Source organism: Cebus imitator, unplaced genomic scaffold (assembly GCF_001604975.1).
Source record: "Cebus imitator isolate Cc_AM_T3 unplaced genomic scaffold, Cebus_imitator-1.0 Scaffold82, whole genome shotgun sequence".
NCBI classification, from domain to species: Eukaryota; Metazoa; Chordata; class Mammalia; order Primates; family Cebidae; genus Cebus; species Cebus imitator.
The window spans coordinates 5,978,517-5,998,416 of record NW_016107397.1 but is presented as its reverse complement, the minus strand read 5'-3'; the positions used below and the strand labels follow the sequence as shown (position 1 = coordinate 5,998,416).

At 47.6% G+C, this 19,900-nt stretch overlaps 1 protein-coding gene across 2 annotated transcripts in view; it reads left to right on the top strand.

Annotated features, from left to right (window-relative positions):
• The window catches only part of LMTK2 (lemur tyrosine kinase 2), a 98,224-nt gene extending 79,566 nt beyond the window's left edge, over positions 1-18,658 (top strand). Inside the window, exons 10-14 of one of the 2 annotated variants that reach the window (XM_017533721.2) lie at positions 121-270; positions 974-3,932; positions 12,698-12,830; positions 13,056-13,298; positions 14,565-18,658. In XM_017533721.2, the coding sequence (XP_017389210.1) occupies positions 121-270; positions 974-3,932; positions 12,698-12,830; positions 13,056-13,298; positions 14,565-14,593 (3,514 nt within the window). In that variant the 3' untranslated portion in view covers positions 14,594-18,658. The remainder of the gene's footprint in view (positions 1-120; positions 271-973; positions 3,933-12,697; positions 12,831-13,055; positions 13,299-14,564) is intronic. The other variant, XM_017533722.2, reaches the window with a different exon arrangement.
• The last annotated feature ends 1,242 nt before the right edge of the window (positions 18,659-19,900 follow it).

The window sequence follows — 19,900 nt, the reverse complement described above, 5'->3', positions numbered from 1 at the left end:
TAATAATAATTTTTTCAATATACCCCTTGTCCTTAAAATTACTGGCTGTGTAACAAGTGTGAGTGTTAAAAATTTGACATCTAAAGGGAGAGAGAAACAATCGTTTTCTTTTTCCCACAGGTCCCTGGGTGTGACACTTTGGGAGCTTTTTGACAATGCTGCACAGCCGTATTCAAATCTTTCCAACTTAGACGTCCTCAACCAAGTAATTAGAGAGAGAGACACAAAGCTCCCGAAGCCCCAGCTGGAGCAGCCCTACTCTGATAGATGGTTGGTAGCCTCACCTTCTGCCTGTTCTGTTTATCTTCACTGTGCAGTGTCCCCAAAACACAACAAAATCTGGAGCCAAATATTATATTTCTTCATTTCTTCTTTCACCATGATCTGAACTACTTAATGTGGTTGGCAGTGATGAAGGTGTAGAAATGTTTGGGGCGTTGAGTTGGCTTTAGGGTCCTTGTAAAGTCTTTTCATATTTTGTTTATTTTTATTAAAACGAAAAGTAGAGAAGGAATCTCACTATATTGCCCAGGCTGGTCTTGAACTGGGCTCAAGTAATCCTCCCATCTCAGCCTCCCAAAGCATCAGGATTACAAGCATGAGCCAGGGTGCCTGGCCTCTTTCGATACTTTAAAATGATTCGGCCTCTCAGGCCTGTAATCCCAGCACTTTGGGAAGCCGAGGTGGGTGGATCACGAGGTCAGAAGTTCGAGACCAGCCTGATCAATATGAGGAAACCCTGTCTCTACTAAAAATACAAAAATGAGCCGGGCATGGTGGTGGGCACCTTATAATCCTAGCTACTCGGGAGGCTGAGGCAGGAGAATTGCTTGAACCCGGGAGGCAGAGGTTGGGTGAGCCAAGATCACGCCATTGCTCACTGCAGCCTGGATGACAGATCAAGACTTTGTCTCGGGGGGAAAAAAAAAAGATTGGTGATGGCTCCACTGATTGCTTGTCATATGCTCTTCAGGTACGAAGTCTTACAGTTCTGTTGGCTGCCACCAGAAAAGAGACCCGCGGCTGAAGACGTACACAGGCTGCTGACTTACCTGCGGCTGCAGAGCCAGCGGGACTCAGAGGTCGACTTTGAACAGCAGTGGAATGCTCTGAAGCCAAACACAAACAGCAGAGACACCTCCAACAATGCTGCATTCCCAATTCTCGACCACTTTGCCAGGGACCGGCTGGGTCGTGAAATGGAGGAAGTCCTCACTGTGACTGAAACCAGCCAGGGCCTGAGCTTTGAGTATGTCTGGGAGGCTGCTAAGCATGACCACTTTGATGAGCGCAGCCAGAGCCACCTGGATGAAGCTTTGTCCTACACGAGCATCTTCTATCCGGTGGAAGTTTTTGAGAGTTCACTTTCAGATCCTGGGCCCGGAAAGCAAGATGATAGTGGCCAGGATGTGCCCCTGAGGGCCCCCGGAGTGGTTCCTGTTTTTGATGCCCACAACCTTTCTGTTGGAAGCGACTATTATATCCAATTAGAAGAAAAAAGTGGTAGTAACTTGGAGCTTGATTACCCGCCAGCGCTGCTCACGACCGACATGGATAATCCAGAGAGGACTGGCCCGGAACCGTCCCAGCTCACAGCTCTCAGGAACGTTGAGCTTGAGGAGTCCAGTACAGATGAGGACTTCTTCCAAAGCAGTACAGACCCCAAAGATTCTAGCTTACCAGAGGACTTACACATGACCAGTGGCCCCGAGAGCCCTTTCAACAATATATTTAATGACCTGGACAAATCGGAAGATTTGCCCAGTCACCAAAAAATATTTGACTTAATGGAACTAAACGGAGTCCAAGCTGACTTGAAACCTGCCACTTTCAGTTCAAGTTTGGATAACCCCAAAGAGACAGTCATAACGGGCCACTTGGAGAAAGAAAAGCCCCGTAAGCTTTTTGACGGTGAGCCTGTCTCCCTATCAGATAATCTTATGCACCAAGATAATTTTGATCCATTGAATGTTCAAGAATTGTCAGAAAACTTTTTATTTCTTCAAGAGAAAAACTTACTAAAAGGCTCATTTTCCAGCAAAGAACATATAAATGATCTTCAGACAGAACTTAAGAATGCTGGTTTTACTGAAGCCATGTTAGAATTGGAAACGTCACGTAGAAACTCTTCAGATACTGAGCTTTCGTTTGCTGAAGATAAGCCAGGCTTGTCTTCATTACAGAAAAACATAAGCACAAAGGGTAAAGATACAGATGTCATGCTCACAGGTGACACTTTGAGCACCTCATTGCAGTCCTCCCCGGAAGTACAGGTATCTCCTACCTCCCTCGAAACAGAAGAAACGCCCTGTCGGGTACCCCCAAACTCACTCCGGACACAAGGAGAAGCCCAGCCCACGTGTTTAGATGTTACTGTCCCGGAGGACTGTCTCTGCCAGGACATCAGTCCAGACGCTGTGATTGTCCTGGCTGAAATTCCCTCCACTGATGCCAGAACCCGCAGCATGGATGACAGGTCTCAGGACGCTCCTGGCCAGAGTGAGGAGACCCTGAGACTCACTGAAAGTGACTCTGTTCTTGCTGATGACATCCTTGCCAGTAGGGTGAGTATGGGAAGTAATCTTCCAGAACTGGGACAGGATTTACATAGTAAACCGCTTTCGGAAGACCATCACAGTCATTGCCGACTGGAGAAAAACTTGGAGGCTGTGGAGACTTTAAATCAGCTCAATTCTAAAGATGCAGCGAAAGAAGCAGGCTTGGTGTCTGCCTTTTCCTCAGACTCTACCAGTCAGGACAGCCTCCTGGAGGACAGCTTGTCAGCGCCCTTTCCAGCCTCAGAGCCATCCCTGGAAACCCCGGACTCTCTGGAGTCAGTGGATGTCCACGAAGCACTACTGGACTCTTTAGGATCTCACACTCCCCAGAAACTCGTGCCCCCCGATAAGCCGGCAGACAGCGGCTACGAAACAGAAAACTTGGAGTCTCCTGAGTGGACCTTGCACCCCACACCCGAGGGCACCTCAGACTCAGAACCAGCCACCGCAGGCGATGGCCACAGCAGTCTGCCCCCCAACCCAGTCATCGTCATTTCCGATGCCGGTGATGGTCACAGAGGCACAGAAGTGACCCCTCAGACGTTCACAGCTGGCTCGCAGGGTTCATACCGTGACTCTGCCTACTTCTCAGACAATGACTCTGAGCCTGAGAAAAGGTCTGAGGAGGTCCCAGGAGCCTCCGTATCCACCTTGGTGTTGGTACAGGAGCAGCCCCTGCCTGAGCCAGTCCCCCCAGAACAAAGTCCTGATGCCCAGGATAGCTGCCTGGAAGCCAAAAAGAGCCATCCAGATCAAAGTTGTCCATCTGCTTTGCACAAGTCCAGTGACCTGGAATTAAGAGACACGCCGGAGCCAGCACAGGCTGATGTTCCCCAACAGGTGCATCCCATGGAAGAAGAAGCCAGCAGTCCCTGGGGCGTGCTGAATTCAGAACTTAGCGGCGATGACTTTGAGACACAGGAAGATTGCCCCTGCACCCTCGCTTCCACAGGAACCAACACGAATGAACTCCTTGCGTACACAAATTCTGCAGTGGACAAGCCTCTGTCCAGCCACTCCGAGGGCCCCAAGTTGAAGGAGCCAGACATCGAAGGGAAGTACCTAGGGAAACTCGGGGTGTCGGGGATGCTTGACCTCTCGGAAGATGGGATGGATGCGGACGAGGAGGATGAAAACAGCGACGACTCGGATGAGGACCTGCGGGCCTTCAACCTGCACAGCCTCAGCTCCGAGTCGGAGGATGAGACCGAGCACCCCGTGCCCATCATCCTCAGCAATGAGGACGGGAGGCACCTGCGGAGTCTGTTAAAGCCCATGGCGGCCGGTGCCCCCGACCCGCTGCCTGAGGACTGGAAGAAAGAAAAGAAGGCAGTCACATTTTTTGATGATGTCACAGTCTACCTGTTTGACCAGGTATCTGTTCCCTCTAAATCATTTTCTATATATATCCATATAAGAATTCCAAAATGTGTTAGGAAATTGAGTGTGGTCTGTTTTTTAGTTGCCATTTTGAGGCAGCAGATTGTGATTACTCAGAAAAAGTGATTTGGAGTTGGTTACAGTTCTGAGAATATGCAGAAATGTCATTTGCACAGGGAATTTATATTAAATGAAGGCAACGAGACCTACATGCTCTTCCTGGGTCTTGTAATGGAGTCTTTCTGAACTTGGTAACCCTTTACACACCAAATTTATATTGTTTTACTTTTTATTTTTCTTTTGAGACAGTCTTGCTCTGCTGCCCAAGCTGGAATGCAGTGGTGCGATTGTAGTGCACTGCAGCCTTGAACTCCTGGGCTCAAGCGATCCTCCCACCTCAGCCTCCATAATAGCTGGGCCCACAGGCGCGTGCCTCCATGGCTGGCTAAGGTTTTTTTTTTTTTTGTAGACACTTGGTCTTGCTATGTTGTCCATGCTGGTCTCAAACACATGGGCTCAAACCATCCTCCCACCTCGGCCTCCCAATGTTTTGGGATTACAGGCATGAGCCACTGCACTCAGCCCCAGAGTTTTAGAACCTGACAATCAATTGGCAGTAGTACCCACCACTTGGATGCAAGCCTGGAACAGTGGCTGGCGTGCAGCCCTAGAGACAGCTCAGGAGAGGGGCTGACCAGAAGCCCTGCAGTGGGTGTCTGGAGGGTGGGACACTCAGCAGGAGTGTCTGTGGTCCATCTGCTCTGTCCCCTGTCCTGTCCACTTTCCCTGCTTTGGAGCAAACGGCTTAGTGTACACTGTTGAGTGGGCATGGATTTAGGCTCCTTCAAAAGCGTAACAGCTTAGAGTTCAAGCATGCTTTTAAAAAAATGTTTTTATACTAGTCTTTGTAGCCCTTGAATTTGCTGCTTGAATCAGCAGGATTGTCAGGAGAACTCCGTGGCAGGACATGAGAATGGGGTCCCCTCGCCTTCTAGAAGGCGCAGGAGTCCTCGGCGCCTCCTTCACGTTGCTTGCCCTCCCTTTCACTCAGTTCTGGAAACCCACACCTTGGTGTCAGCCCCTGTGTGGCACCATCCATCGTGGGCCCGTGGCTGTGGGCGGGCGGGGTGGGGGAGGGCTTCTGAGCACTGTTCCACCTCCTTCCCCCTGGCAGCTGCATCTTTTGAACGTCACTTTGTGCCTTGTTGTTCTTCTGTGTTCTGTTCACTTTGGTTTTTTGATAGTTTTATGATGTTTCTTTAAAAATCATTAAATCACCCACATTTGAGCTATAGCATTTACTGGGGGGAGGTGGATATTTAAAAAATGAAAAGTAAGGCCGGGCGCAGTGGTACACTGGTATTCCCAGCACTTTGGGAGGCCAAGGCGGGCGGTTCACCTGATGTTGGGAATTTAAGACCAGCCCGGGCAACATGGTGAAACCCTGTCTCTATTAAAAATACAAAAATTAGCCAGTCACGATAGGCAAGACTGTAGTCCCAGCTACTCAGGAGGCTGAGGCATGAGAATTGCTTGAACCTGGGAGGCAGAGGTTGTGGTGAGCCAAGATTGCACACGGCACTCCAGCCTGGGTGACAGTCTGGGACCTTGTCTCAGAAAAAAAGAAAAAAAAAAAGTAGCTTCTTGAGCTCAGCCTGACCGCCAGTCTTCCTCTTTTCATTCCCCAGGTGGCTTCTAGGCAGATCTCGAACTGAGGAGCCTTTGCTCAGGGAGCTTGAGAAAACAAGCTGCTGTTTTCTACTAAGAGTGGGAGGGAGAAGGGGTCACCTGGCCCCTCAGGTTCATGTTTTGTTTTCAGTGCTTCCACATAGCCCTTTCTCCACCGTCTCTGTGACCTCATATTTCTCTATGGATGGGGTCACATACTGGTGGAAAAGAACTGTCACCTGTTTGTGGTGTTCCTGGAAGTCTGCGGGTAGCTGGAGTAGTGAGGAATGCAGCCCCAGTAGAAGCAGGTGCGGAGAAAGCTCCCTGGGCCCGCAGTTTGGGCCCTTGCACAAATCTTTGTGGAGGATGTTGTGTTTTTCTGGCTTTAGAAAATGTAACAGAATTGCAAAAGATGAAGGCTTGTGGCATGGGCACACTAGTTACGGGTTGGAAGGTACAGAGATCAAATACTAGACATGCTTAATGGATGGGAGGCTTTGACGAGGAGGTGAGTGTCAGAAAGTCACAAAGTGCATCAGGGCCAGAAGAAAATGCGGAAGATCTTTCTGATGCTCTGAAATTCGTTTGCTTATGCGTCTCATGCAGCGTGCCTTGAAGCAACAGCCACTGAGCACTCAGGCTGAAGATTGAGGGTTTCCTCCCGCTCCTGCTTTCTTTCTTAATGAGTCGGTTTTGAAGCTGTTAAGTTTTTAAGCAGTTGAAGTATTTTGGCTCCAAAGTTTTAACTGAGCGTTCATGGGATTGGGTAGCATTGTTTCTTGGTTATATCAGTATTTGTTAGTTCCGCAAATACTTAACCAGCACTTACCGGGTAGAGTAGTAAAGGTTGGTGATCAGTCTGTGGGGCCAGCGCCTTATTATACAGAGTCTTGATTTGCTTCCCCACACGGGGGTTGTTGTCGCCATCTTCATGGAGAGGACTCTGAGCTCAAAGTAGGTAGACTTTGCACAGGGTCGGCCCCAGTGAGTAGCCATGCTAGGGCTTGACCCGAGTTTCCTAGACTGAGGACTGAACTTTTAACGAGCACGCCCTGCTGCCTCTTGCATGCATCTTTAAAATCTGCCTAGCATCGAGTTGACTTTTAGTGCTTTCGATGTCTTTCCTCTGTACCATGTTCTTGAGACAAAAGTAGTGGGTAATGATGCTTACTTCCAATTAGTGTGACAGGGTTCCCTCCAGTCTGATCAGTTGTAATGTAAACAAGCACTAAAGGCTGGGCATAGTGGCTCACTCCCATAATCCCAGCATTTTGGGAGGCTGAGGCAGGAGGATTGCTTAAGGCCAGGAGGTGAGACTAGTCTAGGTACCATAGCAAAAACCCATTATTTAAAAATCGGTCAGATGTGGTGGCATGCACCTGTAGTCCAACCTACTCAGGAGGATGAGGCGGAGGATTAGGATTGCTTAAACCCAGGAACTTGAGGCTTCAGTGAGCTATGATTGCTTCACTGCACTATAGCCTGGGGGACAGAGTGAGACCCTGTCTGTAAAAAATAAAAATAAACAAGCATTAAGCTCAGCTGCATCGCATATAGCTCTGGTCATTATCTGTCAGGATGAGAGCAGAGCTGTGCATTAGGCCCACACCATGAGGCCCCCACTTCAGAGTCACAGTCTGAGAGCTTCCTGCCCTTCACCTTTGAGGGATAAACATTCATGGCTCCACCTAGGTTTTTTTGGTTGGTTTGGGTTTTGTTTGTTGGCACTGTCTTTGGTTTTGTTGTCAGAGTAATTAATGCTGGTCTTATAAAATGAGTTGGGAAGTATTTCCTTCTCTGATGGCGTTTGGAAGAGATTATGTAGATTTGTTGATCTTTCCAAAAAATTGCTTTTGTTTTCATGGATTCTTTTTTCTTTTCTATTTCGTTGATTTCTGCTTTGTCTTTATTATTTTCTTCCCAACTTGCTTTGAATTTATTTTGCTTTTTTCTAGACTCTTAAGAGAAAAGCTTAGAATTCAAGACCTTACTTCTTTTCTTTTCTTTTCTTTTTTTGAGACTGGGTCTCATTCTGTCTCTCGGGCTGGAGTAATGCAGTAGTGTGATCTCTGCTCACTGCCTCCTGGGCTCAAGGAATTCTCCTGCCTCAGCCTCCTGAAGTAGCTAGAACCATGGGCACACACCACTGCGCCCAGCTAATTTTTGTAATTTTTGTTTTGCCACATTGCCCAGGCTGGTCTTGAATTCCTGAGCTCAGGTGATCCGCCTGCCTTGACTTCCCGAAGTGCTGGGATTACAGACGTGAGCCACTGCACCTGGCCTCTTCTTTTCTAATATTAGTGTTTAATGCTATAAATTTTCCTTGGTGTACTACTTTAGTGGCACCCAGCAAATTTTAATGTGTGAATTTTCATTTTCATTCAGATCATAAAGTTTTTTGTAAGACATCCTCTTGGTGGCATAGATTAATAAGTATAGTTTAATATATTATATTTAATAATTACTAATTTAGTTAATATATTGTTTAAGAAGCATATTGTTTAATTTCCAAGAGTTGGAGATTTTATTATATCTTTGTGTTACTAAGTTCTAGTCTAGTTCCATTATGGGCAGAGATCATATTTAATACAGTTTCAGTGCTTTCAAATTTGTTAAGGTTTATCTTAGAGCCAGGATATGGTCTATTTTGGTGAATTATTCCATGTGTACCTGAAAGAGTGTGTATTTTCGTTTTGTAAGGTAGATTGTTCTATGAATGTCAGATTTAATTTGTTGATGGTGTTATTGAGTTCTTCTCTATTATTCATTTTTTTGTATACTTGTTCTATTACTAAGAGGTTGTTGAAGTCTCCAGCTGTGATTTTAGATTTGTCTATTTCTTTTTTCATTTCTGTTCATTTTTGCTTCCTGTATTTTATAGTTCTGTTGGTGCATATACATTTATGATGATTATGTCTTCTTGCCGAATTGAACTTTTTATCCTTATGTAATATCCTTCCATATTCCTTTGTTCTTATATTCATAGATCATAGAGCTGCTCCAGCTTGTTTCCCTCCCTCCCTCCCTTTTTCTTTTTTGAGACAGTCTCGCTTTGTCACCCTGGCTGGAGTGCAGTGGTATGATCTTGGCTCACTGCAGCGTTGAGCTCCTGGGCTCAAGAAATCCTCCTGCCTCAGTCCTGCAAGTAACCGGGACCACAGGCGCACAGCACCACACACAGCTAATTTTTGTATTTTTTGTAGAGATGGGGTTTCACCATGTTGGCCAGGCTGGTCTTGAACTCCTGAGCTCAAGTGTTTCACCCATCCTGGTCTTCCAAAGCGTTGGGATTAGAGGTGTGAGCCACTTCTCTTGGCCTCATCGTTTTCATTAATGTTTGCATGGCGTATCTTTTTGCATCCTTATATTTTAATCTACCTGTATCATTACATTTGACATGAGTTTCTTGAGGTCTTATATAGTTAGGTGGGGTTTTTAAAACTCTGTTCTGAAAAATTTGCCTTTTAATGGTGTGTTTAGAGCATTTGCATTTAGTAAAATTATTAATATTTTGGATTTAGGTATACCATTTTATTCTTTTGATTTTTATTTCTATTCTTCCTCTTTTTAATAAGTTGAACATTTTTAGTATTACTTTTTTTTCCTATTATATGTTCTCTTTGTATAGTTTTTGTAGTGGCCATTCTGGGGATTGCAATATATGTATTAAACATCTCACAATCTACCTAGATCTGTGTTTTACTATTTCAGATGGAATGTGGAAACCTTACTGTCACATAGGCCTTTTGCCCTCTGTCCCCATCGTGACATGCTCTTCTGTGCTGCATACATGTACACTGATAACCCCCTCAAACAGCATGACATATTTGACTTTCTGTCATCAAACACATTCTAAGAAACTCAGGAGGAAATGAATAGTGTACAGTGGACCCTGGTGCAACATGGGTTTTGAACTGTGTGGGTGCACTTAGACATGGCTTCTTTTCAACCAAAACCAGATTGGAAACACAGTATTCTCAGGATGTGGAACCTGTGTGTATACACACGGAGGACTGACTTTTTGCATATGTGGGCTCCACAAGGCTAACCGCAGAACTTGGTATGCACAGATGTGGTTATGTGCAGGTGGTCATGTCACTGATCTTTATTCAGATCGTTTCTGGAGTCGTCCCTTGGTTTCTAAGGAGTGGTAGTTCCATAATTAGAGGATGCCCAAGCACTTTGTATGAAATGGCATCATATTTGCATATAACTTACACACATTCTCCTGCATTCTTTAAATCATCTCTAGATTACTCATAATACCAAATACACTGTAAATGCTACGAAAATAGTTGTTATACTGTATTATTTATTTTGTTGTTGTTGTTGTTGTATTATTTATTTGTTTTTTCTGAATATTTTCTGTCCTGGTTGGTTGACTCTGAGGATGTGGAACTCTGATCTGGAGGGCCTACTATACTTCTGTTGTTTTTTTTTTATTGATGTTCCAAGTTTCCTCTGGTAGCATTTCCCTTCTGGTACCATTTCCCTTCTATTTAAAGAAATTTGGCTAATTTTTCTTCTTTTTTAAAAAAAACTGAGTTTTTGCAGTTGTTTTTTTTTTAAATAAATTCTCTTAGTTTGTTTTTTTTTTCCATCTAAGACTGTCTTTATTTCACACTCATTCCTGAAGCCCATTTTCTCTGAACATAGAATTCTGAGTCAATAATTGTTTTCTTTTAGCATTTTAAAAATGTATCACTTCCTTCTGGCCTCCATGGTGTCTCATGAGAAATTTGCAGTCACTGAGATCATGCCTGAACTCCTAGCAGTACAAGGGGAGTGTCCCTTATCTGAAATGCTTGGGATCAGACACATTTTAGATTTCTGATATTTTCATATTTTGGAATATTTCCATTATACTCACCAGTTGAGCATCCCAAATCTGAAAATTCAAAATCCTAAGTGCTCCAGTGAGCACTTTGAGTGTCATGTCAGTGCTCGAAAGGTTTTGGATTTCAGAGCATTTGGATTTTTGGTTTTCAAATTTGGGATGTTCAAACTGTAATACATCTTTTATCCCTGGCTGCTTTCAGGTCTTTGCCTTTAGCTTTCAGCAGTTTGATTGTGGTGCATCTGAGTGTGGATTTCTTTGTGTGTGTGTTTTGTTTTGTTTGAGACAGAGTCTTGCTCTGCCACCCAGCTGAAGTGCAGTGGCATGGTCATAGGTCACTGCATCCTTGAGCTCCTGGGCTCCAGTGATCCTCCCTCCTTAGCCTCCTGAGTAGCTGGGACCACAGGTATGCACCACCATGCCCAGCTAATTTTTAAATTGTTTGTAGAGACAGGGTCTCACTATGCCCAGGCTGGTTTTGAACTCCTGGCCTCAAGGGATCCTCCTGCTTTGGTCTCTCAAAGTGTGCTGGGATCACAGGTGTGAGTCACCCCACCTGGCCCAATTTCTTTGTATTTATCCCATTTTAGTTTTGCTAAACTTCTTAAATCAGTAGTTTTATATCTTTCACCAAATTTGAGAAGTTTTCAGGCATTATTTTCTTCAAGTACTTCTTCTGCCCCACGCCCTGTCTCCTCTCTCCCGGGACTCCAGAGTTAGACACTGTGTATTATCTCACAGGTTCTGGGGCTCTGGCCCTTTCTTCCTCTAGGGTTTTTTTCTTGGTCTTGTTTGGATTGGGTGATTTCTGTTGCTCTGTCTTCAGGGTTCCTGATGATTTCCTTCATCATCCATTCAGCTGTTGAGCCCATCCATTGAGATTAGATTAGTACAATAGTACATTAGAGTTTGGTTATTGTACTTTTCCAAATTTTGCTTTTTGTCATTCTTCTTATCATCTGTTCTTTTGTGAAGACTTTCTCTATCTCTATCCATGGTGAGAATGTTTACCCTTAGTTGCAGGAGCATTTTTATAATAGTCTTTTTTCAGATAATTCCAACATCGGTGGCGTCATGACACTGGCATCTGTGGATTTTCTTTTCCCAGGTAAATCGAGGTTTTCCTGGTTTTTTTAATGCTCAGTAATTTGAGCTTTTGTATCCTCCTGTCATGTCAGGCAGCTCTGTGTCTTCTTTAAATGCTGTAATGTTGATATTTTTATCTCAGCAGGCCTTGACCCGCTGGGTACAGGCCACAGGTTCCAAGCAGCTTCTGCAGGCTGTGGTTTCACTGTCAGCCCCAGTTCCCCTTTCAGAAGCCTTCACCATGCTGTTTGAACCTGCCCCACGTGTGTGCCCCGCACCCCACCTCGGTCTCCCCTGAGGTTCATTTTCAAAGCTTTGGTGTGTTCGGAGTCAGATCTACCATGCACAGCTCAGGGGTAGGCCCAGGAGCATCCCCACAACCTGGTAGGGTCACCTTTTTGAGCTCCTTCCTCTTCTGTGATGTCTCTGATACTTGCAGTTCTTTGGGCCACTCCTTTCTGGTCCCCTAGCTAGAAAGTTGAGACTTCGGTTACACAATGCGCCATACGTCCTGCAACCGCATGCACGTCTGGAGCCAAGCAGTGGGAGTGCAGAGGACAAAAAAACCCACTGAGGGTCCCCTCCCGCTCAGGATGACAGTCCTCCAGTGGAGAGGAGGCTTCACGGCCCTCAGGATTATAGGCAGCTGTCGTCCTGGGATTGCTTGGGACTGGGGAGCAAGAGAACAGAGAAAAGAAACCTGGAATTTCCCCCCACCCCCACCTGCTTCTGAGCAGCAGCAGACCTCCTTCCTACTCTGAAGCCAGAACCAAAGGCTTCTCCCTGAGCGCTGTGTCCAGGGTGGTACCTACTTTGGATTCCGAGCCGAGATGAGTCCAGGCGGGAGATCATGGAGGAGAAGGCGGCACACTTGATGCTGGCGGGTGACGCCTTGAGCACTGCGGCGCCTCCCGCCTGCCTGCTGCTCTGTGCTTCTTTGCAGCTTCTGAGAGCTGCTTCGTGTCTCTGCCAAGGTCAGAGCTGTGGGCAGAGCGAGAGACAGGGCCTTGTGTCTGTCCATCCTCCCTCCCAGGCCCAGAGCCACCCTTGTCTTGAGACGCTCACTTCTCAGTCTTACCACTCTGAGAGGCATATTGGGGAAGCAGTCACACTGGGGGCTTCTTGTGAGCAGGACTTTGCTGACAGGAGTTTCTGTTTGGCTTTTCAGGAGACCCCAACCAAAGAGCTGGGGCCCTGTGGAGGAGAAGCGTGTGGCCCTGACCTGAGTGGCCCAGCCCCAGCCTCAGGCTCTCCCTACCTGAGCAGGTGCATAAACTCCGAAAGCTCCACCGACGAAGAAGGTATTTCACCTCATTGACTAGTTTTAAAGGAAATTGAAAAATTGAGTAATAGAAACACTTTCTGAGGATAACTTACCATGTTGCTTTAGTCACATGGGTACAGCTCTGCCATCTGCCAGCCAGGCTGGGCAGAGTCTTCCTACCTGCAGGGCACACCTGTGCAGAGGGCTGTCCTCTCCCTCAACCCATGGTGATCAGGGGTGGGGTGTTATTTTTTATTTCTAGGTGGCGGCTTTGAGTGGGATGATGACTTCTCCCCAGACCCTTTTATGTCAAAGACAACAAGTAACCTGCTCAGCTCCAAGCCTTCTCTCCAAACATCCAAGTACTTTTCCCCGCCGCCACCGGCCCGGAGCGCAGAGCAGAGCTGGCCACACTCGGCGCCTTACTCCCGGTTCTCCATCTCTCCTGCCAACATCGCCAGCTTTTCCCTCACACACCTGACTGACTCGGACATCGAGCAGGGCGGTAAGAGGCGCCGTGTGCTGTGGGGGTAGCTGGGGGTGGGGGACAGGTGGGGGTGCGGTGCTGCAGCTGGGAGATGGGGGACTTGCAGGCCTGATAATCTGATGTCTTCTCCGAGTTTGCTGAGTAGATTACAAATTCCTTTTTATAAACTCCCATCATCAGCTGGGTGCAGTGACTCATGCCTATAATCCCAGCTACTCAGGAGGCTGAGGTGGGAGGATCAGTTGAACCCCCAGGAGTTTGAGGCCAGCCTGGGTGACATAGTGAGACCCCATCTCTACAAAAAATAAAAATTAAAAAATAAGCCAGGTGTGGTGGCGTGCATCCGCAATTCCAGCTACTCAGGAGACTGAGGCGGGAGAATTGCTTGAGCCCAGGGGTTCAAGACTGCAGCGACCCACAGAGCAACAAACTGCCTCTAAAATAAATAAAACTGCCAGCATCCTGAGTGTGCTCTCAGGGCCACGCCCCTGCCTGTGGGTTGTGGTCACTCCAAGGCTGGTTCTCACCTGCCCTGTGGGGCCAGGCTGAGGCAGAGGGGCTCTGCGTCACAGGAGCTCCCGGCCTGTGCCATCTCCTTTTCCTCCTGTTGCTGCATAGTCCTCCTCCCCACTATCTCCTCCTTTCCCAGAGAGAGGCTGCTCTTCAGCAGGCTGGTAAGAGCACTTAACCCCTGGCCTTGGGGCCAGCCCACATGCACTCTGGTGCTGCCCCTGGAATGTTGGTGTTGCTACTGAGTCTTGGTCCTGGTGCAGCTCCTGAGGGCTGGGTCGGGTGAGTGGGCAGGGGCCGTTTGAAGTGGAGGTATCTGAACATATAGGGAGCCTTCTTTGCCTGTCACTAGATTGAAAGATAAGGTTAATAGGCTCATTTTTTGATTGGAAGTTTACAGATCAAGTAATAAATATGGACTACAAAGAGGTTTTATTTGCGTCGGCGCTAGGCTTCATTTGTGCTGATTAGATAACGCCCGCTGCCTGCCGACCTTTCGGGGCAGATGTGTGGATCCCAGCCGACTTCTTCTGCACCCTGAGCCGTAGTGCCCAGCTGGCATTTGAGCTTAGCAGATGTGTTTGTGGGAGAGTCAGGCAGGTGCTGCTTCTGAAGGAAAGGACAGGAAGGGTGGCTCAGGCAGTGCTGGGCTCAGAACACCCGCGTCCGTTCCTGTTTCCTCGGGGCAGCGCACGTGCCGGACACACCGTTCCCGTCTGTGATCATCATTTTAAAAACCCAGCTTTGTCACCTTGCTTCCTCTCTCCTCAACAGGAAGCAGCGAAGATGGAGAAAAGGACTAGGTGGCTGCTGACGCGTGCTGGGGTCTGAGGCTGCTCCCCTGGAGCAGTGACATGCACTCGACATTTGCTGACATGAGATTGGGAGGAAGAGCCCGAGGTGAAGAGGGAGAGGGCTCTGAGCTGCATTCGAGGCGGGGCCCTGGGGAGCCCTGGTGGGGAGTGAGGCCGTGTCCAGGAGCCGGCATCCCTTGGTGCCCCGTGCACCTGCAGCCGTGTCTTCCCAGGCAGTGCCCACACACTGCCCCTTGGGGGAAGCATGGGCACGGCCTCCGTGTGCGCACGTGCATGGAGCTGTGCACACCAGATGTGTGTGCTTTCCACAGGGGCGTCTCTGCGTCCACGCCTGCACATCCTGGTCCGCACACAGGCAGGCACCATGGAGGACATGCAAGAGGAATGGTCACCAGTGAGCCATATTTATTATTTCTAGAGAAATCACGAATTGCTTTCTGTAATTGCACTGTGGGTAAATGTTCTGAGAGTCTCCATTGTTGTATAGAAAATTATTCAAAGAAATTGAGGCAGGTCAAGCTGGTGCTATCCACTAGTTTGATTTTTTTTTTCTGTTTATAGTTTGTGCTGCATGGTACTTGTAAAGCTTAAATACTTTGATTGTTCTGCTGTCTCTAGGACTGTTGGAATTGTACATATGGTACTCTTTCATAAATGATAAATGATTCTGAATGTTAGTGTTTTATGTTCTTATAGGAAATACTTTCACTGAGTCCAAAATACCACTGTTTTGTTGATGGAATCGAATGCATTTTTGTCTCTTCTCAATGAAGTGGTTTCCCCACAGCAAATGAGGCTTCTCTCTGAAGGGCTGAAAGGTCCTGCAGCCTCTCCTTGTCATTCTCCCACCTCACGTCCAATTTTTTAAAGCCCTTTTGGTAAAAATTGACAGGTCGTGCACCTCAGACCTCAGATGGATCCGGCCCATCCCTGGGGACGTGCTGGTGTGGCGGGTCGGGAGAGCTGCAGCCCGCGTGGGGCCACCACTCTGCTTCCCTCTGTGCAGCTCTTCTGCCTGGTTTTCGGAGGGCAGGATGCTGGGAAGCTTCCGTGTTCCCGTCAGTCCTTCCTTTGAGAAGCCGGGAACGCAAGACAGACGCATCGCCGCAGAGCACGTCGGCCGGGGAGGATGGTTTGAGTTGATGATGTGTGCACACTTCAGGTGGTGGGGACTTGAGCTTTAAAAGAACCTCCACAGCTGAATCTTCCCCTGCGAGCCGCTCCACGTCACGTCCAGGCCTGGCTAGTCTCTGGTCATCCCCTATGGGATGAAATAACACCACATCCCGCAGCTGTGAAGGGGGACAGACAAGGGACGACAGCAGAGTGTCAGCAGCTGACACACGGTCCGGGTCGGGACCTTGGCTGGTCCTGCGTGGTGGGGACTCATCTGCACAGACTCTCCTTTCTGCATTAAGCCACAAGGTCTTGTCCCGCTTTGAAAGGGCCTGAGTGCTCCCATGTAGCTTCGTTACGTGGGCACGAGCCCGGGCGGTCATGCACGACCTCACCCCTCCCTCCCTGAGTTCTGCTCCAACATAAAAAGTCCCCAGTGGCTGGTGCCGTGCCGCCACGCTGTGCTGGGGAGGCAGCCGTTCCTTCGGGGCTCCTCAGGCCTGCGATCACCTCACTCACACTCTTCACCCCACATATTTCCGGTGCTGATACGTTTCCAGACTCCAGCGCAACCCAGGGTGGCTCTCCAGACCTCTGCAGGGACTGCCTTGGCTACACAGAAGGAAGTCGAACCCCAGTGCAAAATGCAGGTGGTGTGGACATTGCCAGAGTGTGCATCGCAGATGACTTCATTGCCAGTTTTGCACCACTCCACTCATTTTTTACACAAAGCAATAACTTTCGAAAGCAAGAAGTGTAGGATGGAGAGTCCCCTTCTGTCCAGGCCTGGAGTGGACACGGCGCCCCCCCTGGGCTGTCCAGGGTGCACCAGTTCTCAGGATGCGTGAATTTAAAAGACGAAAAGTAACAGGGCATTAGAAGATGATTTTGCCAAAATTGTCATGACTCTTAATTCTTGCTGTGGGACTTCCTGAGTTTTCTCAGTTTCTACATCTAAGATTAGTCTTGGCTGAGGAGAAATGAGACGTGATTATACTGCTTTTTCCAGTTGCAGGTTTAAGGAGTTCAGATTTAATGACCAAAGTCACACAGATCCATGGAATCTGTCGTCTTCTTATACAGTGTCAGCCTCAAGGAAATTTATTGACCTTTTGGGACTGTCCATTTTCCACCAGGATTAAGATTTTGGCCGGGCACGGTGGCTCATGCCTGCAATCCCAGTGCATTGCAGGGAGGCCGAGGCTGGTAGATCGCCTTGAGCCCAGGAATTCAAGATCAGCCTGGGGACAACATGGTGAAACCCCGTCTCTACAAAAAATAAAATAATAATAATAAAAAAAAAACTAGTTGGGCGCATAGTGGTGTGCACCTGTAGTCCCAGCTACTTGGGAGGCTGAGGCGAGGGATGGCTTGAGCCCGGGAGATGGAGGTTGCAATGAGCCGAGATCATGCCACTGTACTCTAGCCTGGGTGACAGAGCCAGACCCTGCCTCAAAAATAAATAAATAAAAAGATTTTAACAACACAATTCCCATTTTTATTTATTTTGAGTCACTCATAATTAATTGTCAAAAAAGCATTTTCTACATTGAGTTGGGGGGGTAGTGGATCTTTGTGGTGTTGCATGGAGGGGAAGATTTTATATTTATAATCAACATGTGGGTTAACATGTTCTTTTGAGATCTCAAGCAATACCCAGGAAATTTAAGTAGAATAAATATTGCAGCCCATTTTTTCAGATGTCAGCATGTGCTGTGTTCGGCTCAGTTTTTGTTGTTTTTTAACTAATAAGTTGGTTACCATTGGCGGGTTTTCAAAATGTACTTACTCCAATAAGTTGTACGATGAAATAAATCAGTGGCACTCTCTAGACAATGTGGGGGAAGGTTAGAATATTTTCTGGCCTTCTGTGGGTACCAACCCAGAATCAATCTGAATTAGTTCTATTTTGGTAGAGTTTGCACGTTTTAAATCCTGTAACAAAAATAAGCTAGCTTTCATTCTCTTTCTAGCTAGATGCTAATTTGTCTTTTCAAATGACCCCGTCAATAAGCCAGAAAGGGCAACACAGAAAAAGTGCTCCCCAAATCCTTCTGCGACTTGGTGGCCTGTGTGTCTGGACGAGAAGCCATTCATCATCAGGGCGCAGAAAGCTTGACCAAGCTAAATTGCAGGCAGCATCCATTCTATTTTTCAATGTCCAGGTTCAATTGTTTCTATAGAAATGGGTTTATCTGATAGAAAAGTCTTGGGATGTCTTGCTGCTGTAAAAGGCCTTTCCGAACCCCCTCCTTTTATCCTTGTTCTCCGTAGGGTGTCTGTAGAGCTAAGGGCCTTCCGCACGTCTGTCCCCAGGGCCCGGTGGAAGGAAGGCACTGCCTGACTCTTCCCCGACTCAGCCCATCATCTGAAAATTCAGAAGTCAACCAAGGGTTAGACGCCCCCAAAGGTTGGGCTTCTGTTAGAGGGGCTTCAAAACATGAGCCTTATGAGAAGTAGCCTTATAAAAAGAAGGGGTGTTCACAGTGACTTCCAATGGAAATCTCCAAAACAATATTCCTAAGTAGCAGTGGGGTTGGCTCAAGTCGTCATTTACAAAGAACATTCTCTTTCGTCTATAAATTCTTAAAGATGTGTTGACAGTATTGAATTACCAACAGCCTGTGAAGATGAGTTTGACGGGCATGGACATGTGCCGGTATCTTCATCATGGGACTGGTGTATTTATCTACTGTCGGATTCCGTGTGCAGGGGAGGACACGGGCCGCCATACCCACCAGGCCTCCCTGCTGTCCTTTAACACAGGCAAAAGAGGTTCACGGCAATATAACAGTCAATGGACTTTCAGTTTAAATTGTGTACATTTTTAAATTGTAAGATTTTTACTGTATATTGATGCATAGTGTGATTGAACAAATTGCTTGTAATTTAAAAACTATTTAATATTCAAAATAAATATAGTTATATATTTATAAACTCTGTTGCAGCGTTTCTTCTGTATTTTGTCCACCGTGCAAGGGACACCCAGGTGGGTGGCCTGGTCCTGCCCTGCCGTGAGCACCCGAAGCTTGTGCCCCGTGGCCACCGCCCTTGTCCCCTGGTTTTTTTTTTGTTTTGAGACGGAGTCTCACTCTGTTACCCAGGCTGGAGTGCAGTGGCGCCATCTCAGCTCACTGCAACCTCCACCTCCTGGGTTCAAGCAGTTCTCCCTCAGCCTCCCGAGTAGCTGGGATGACAGGCGCACGCTACCATGCCCAGCTAATTTTTGTATTTTAGTAGAGACAGGGTTTCACCGTCGAACTCCTGACCTCAAGTGTTCCCTCCACCTCGGCCTCCCAAAGTGCTGTGATTACAGCTATGAGCCACCGAGCCCAGCTGGTTTTTTATGGGCTCTGGGTCTCCCAGGTAGCAAGACTCCGTCTCAAAGAAAAAAAAAAAATGCTTTAAGCGCTTTTTAATCCCCCTGTAACCGGTGAGGAAACTGAGGCAGGGGGCAATCCCAAAAAGCCAGTTGGCAGCAGAGCTGGTTTTGAGCCCAAGATTGTGTTACCAGGACAGACCTGAATTCCCTGCACTGGAGGGCACAAAGCTTCGTGTAACCCCTGGAAAACCAAACTTGTTTAGTGTTTGCGCCACCTTGAAGCATGTCTATAATCCACACCTTTGCACTCAGGAATTTTGGAAGCATTTTCATTTCCAAGGACCTCCTTTGGCCCAGCCTCAAATGAGCTCTAGGCCAAGAGAAGAACTAACCTTGGCTCCAAGTCAGCCTTTCCGTGCCCACCCCATGGACCCTCTGAGTCCCCACCTAGAGGTACTAAGACAGGGCAGCGAGACCCATGGGTGTGGAGCCCAGGCCCGCCAGCCAGTGAGACTCAGGCAGTCACTGCACCCCGAGCAGCCCTGAATGGTCCCTGAGCAAGATGCTGCTTTGGCTGGGCACGGTGGCTCACGCCTGTCATCCCAACACTTTGGGAGGCCACGGTGGCGGATCACTTGAGGTCAAGAGTTTGAAACAGCCTGGCCAACATGGTGAAACCCCATCTCAACTAAAAACACAAAAATTAGCCGGGCATGGTGTCGTGCGCCTATAGTCCCAGCTACTTGGGAAGTTGAGGCAGGAGAATTGCTTGAAGCCAGGAGGTGGAGGTTGCAGTGAGCTGAGATCACAGCACTACACTCCACCCTGGTGACAGAGCCAGACTCTGTCTCAAAAAA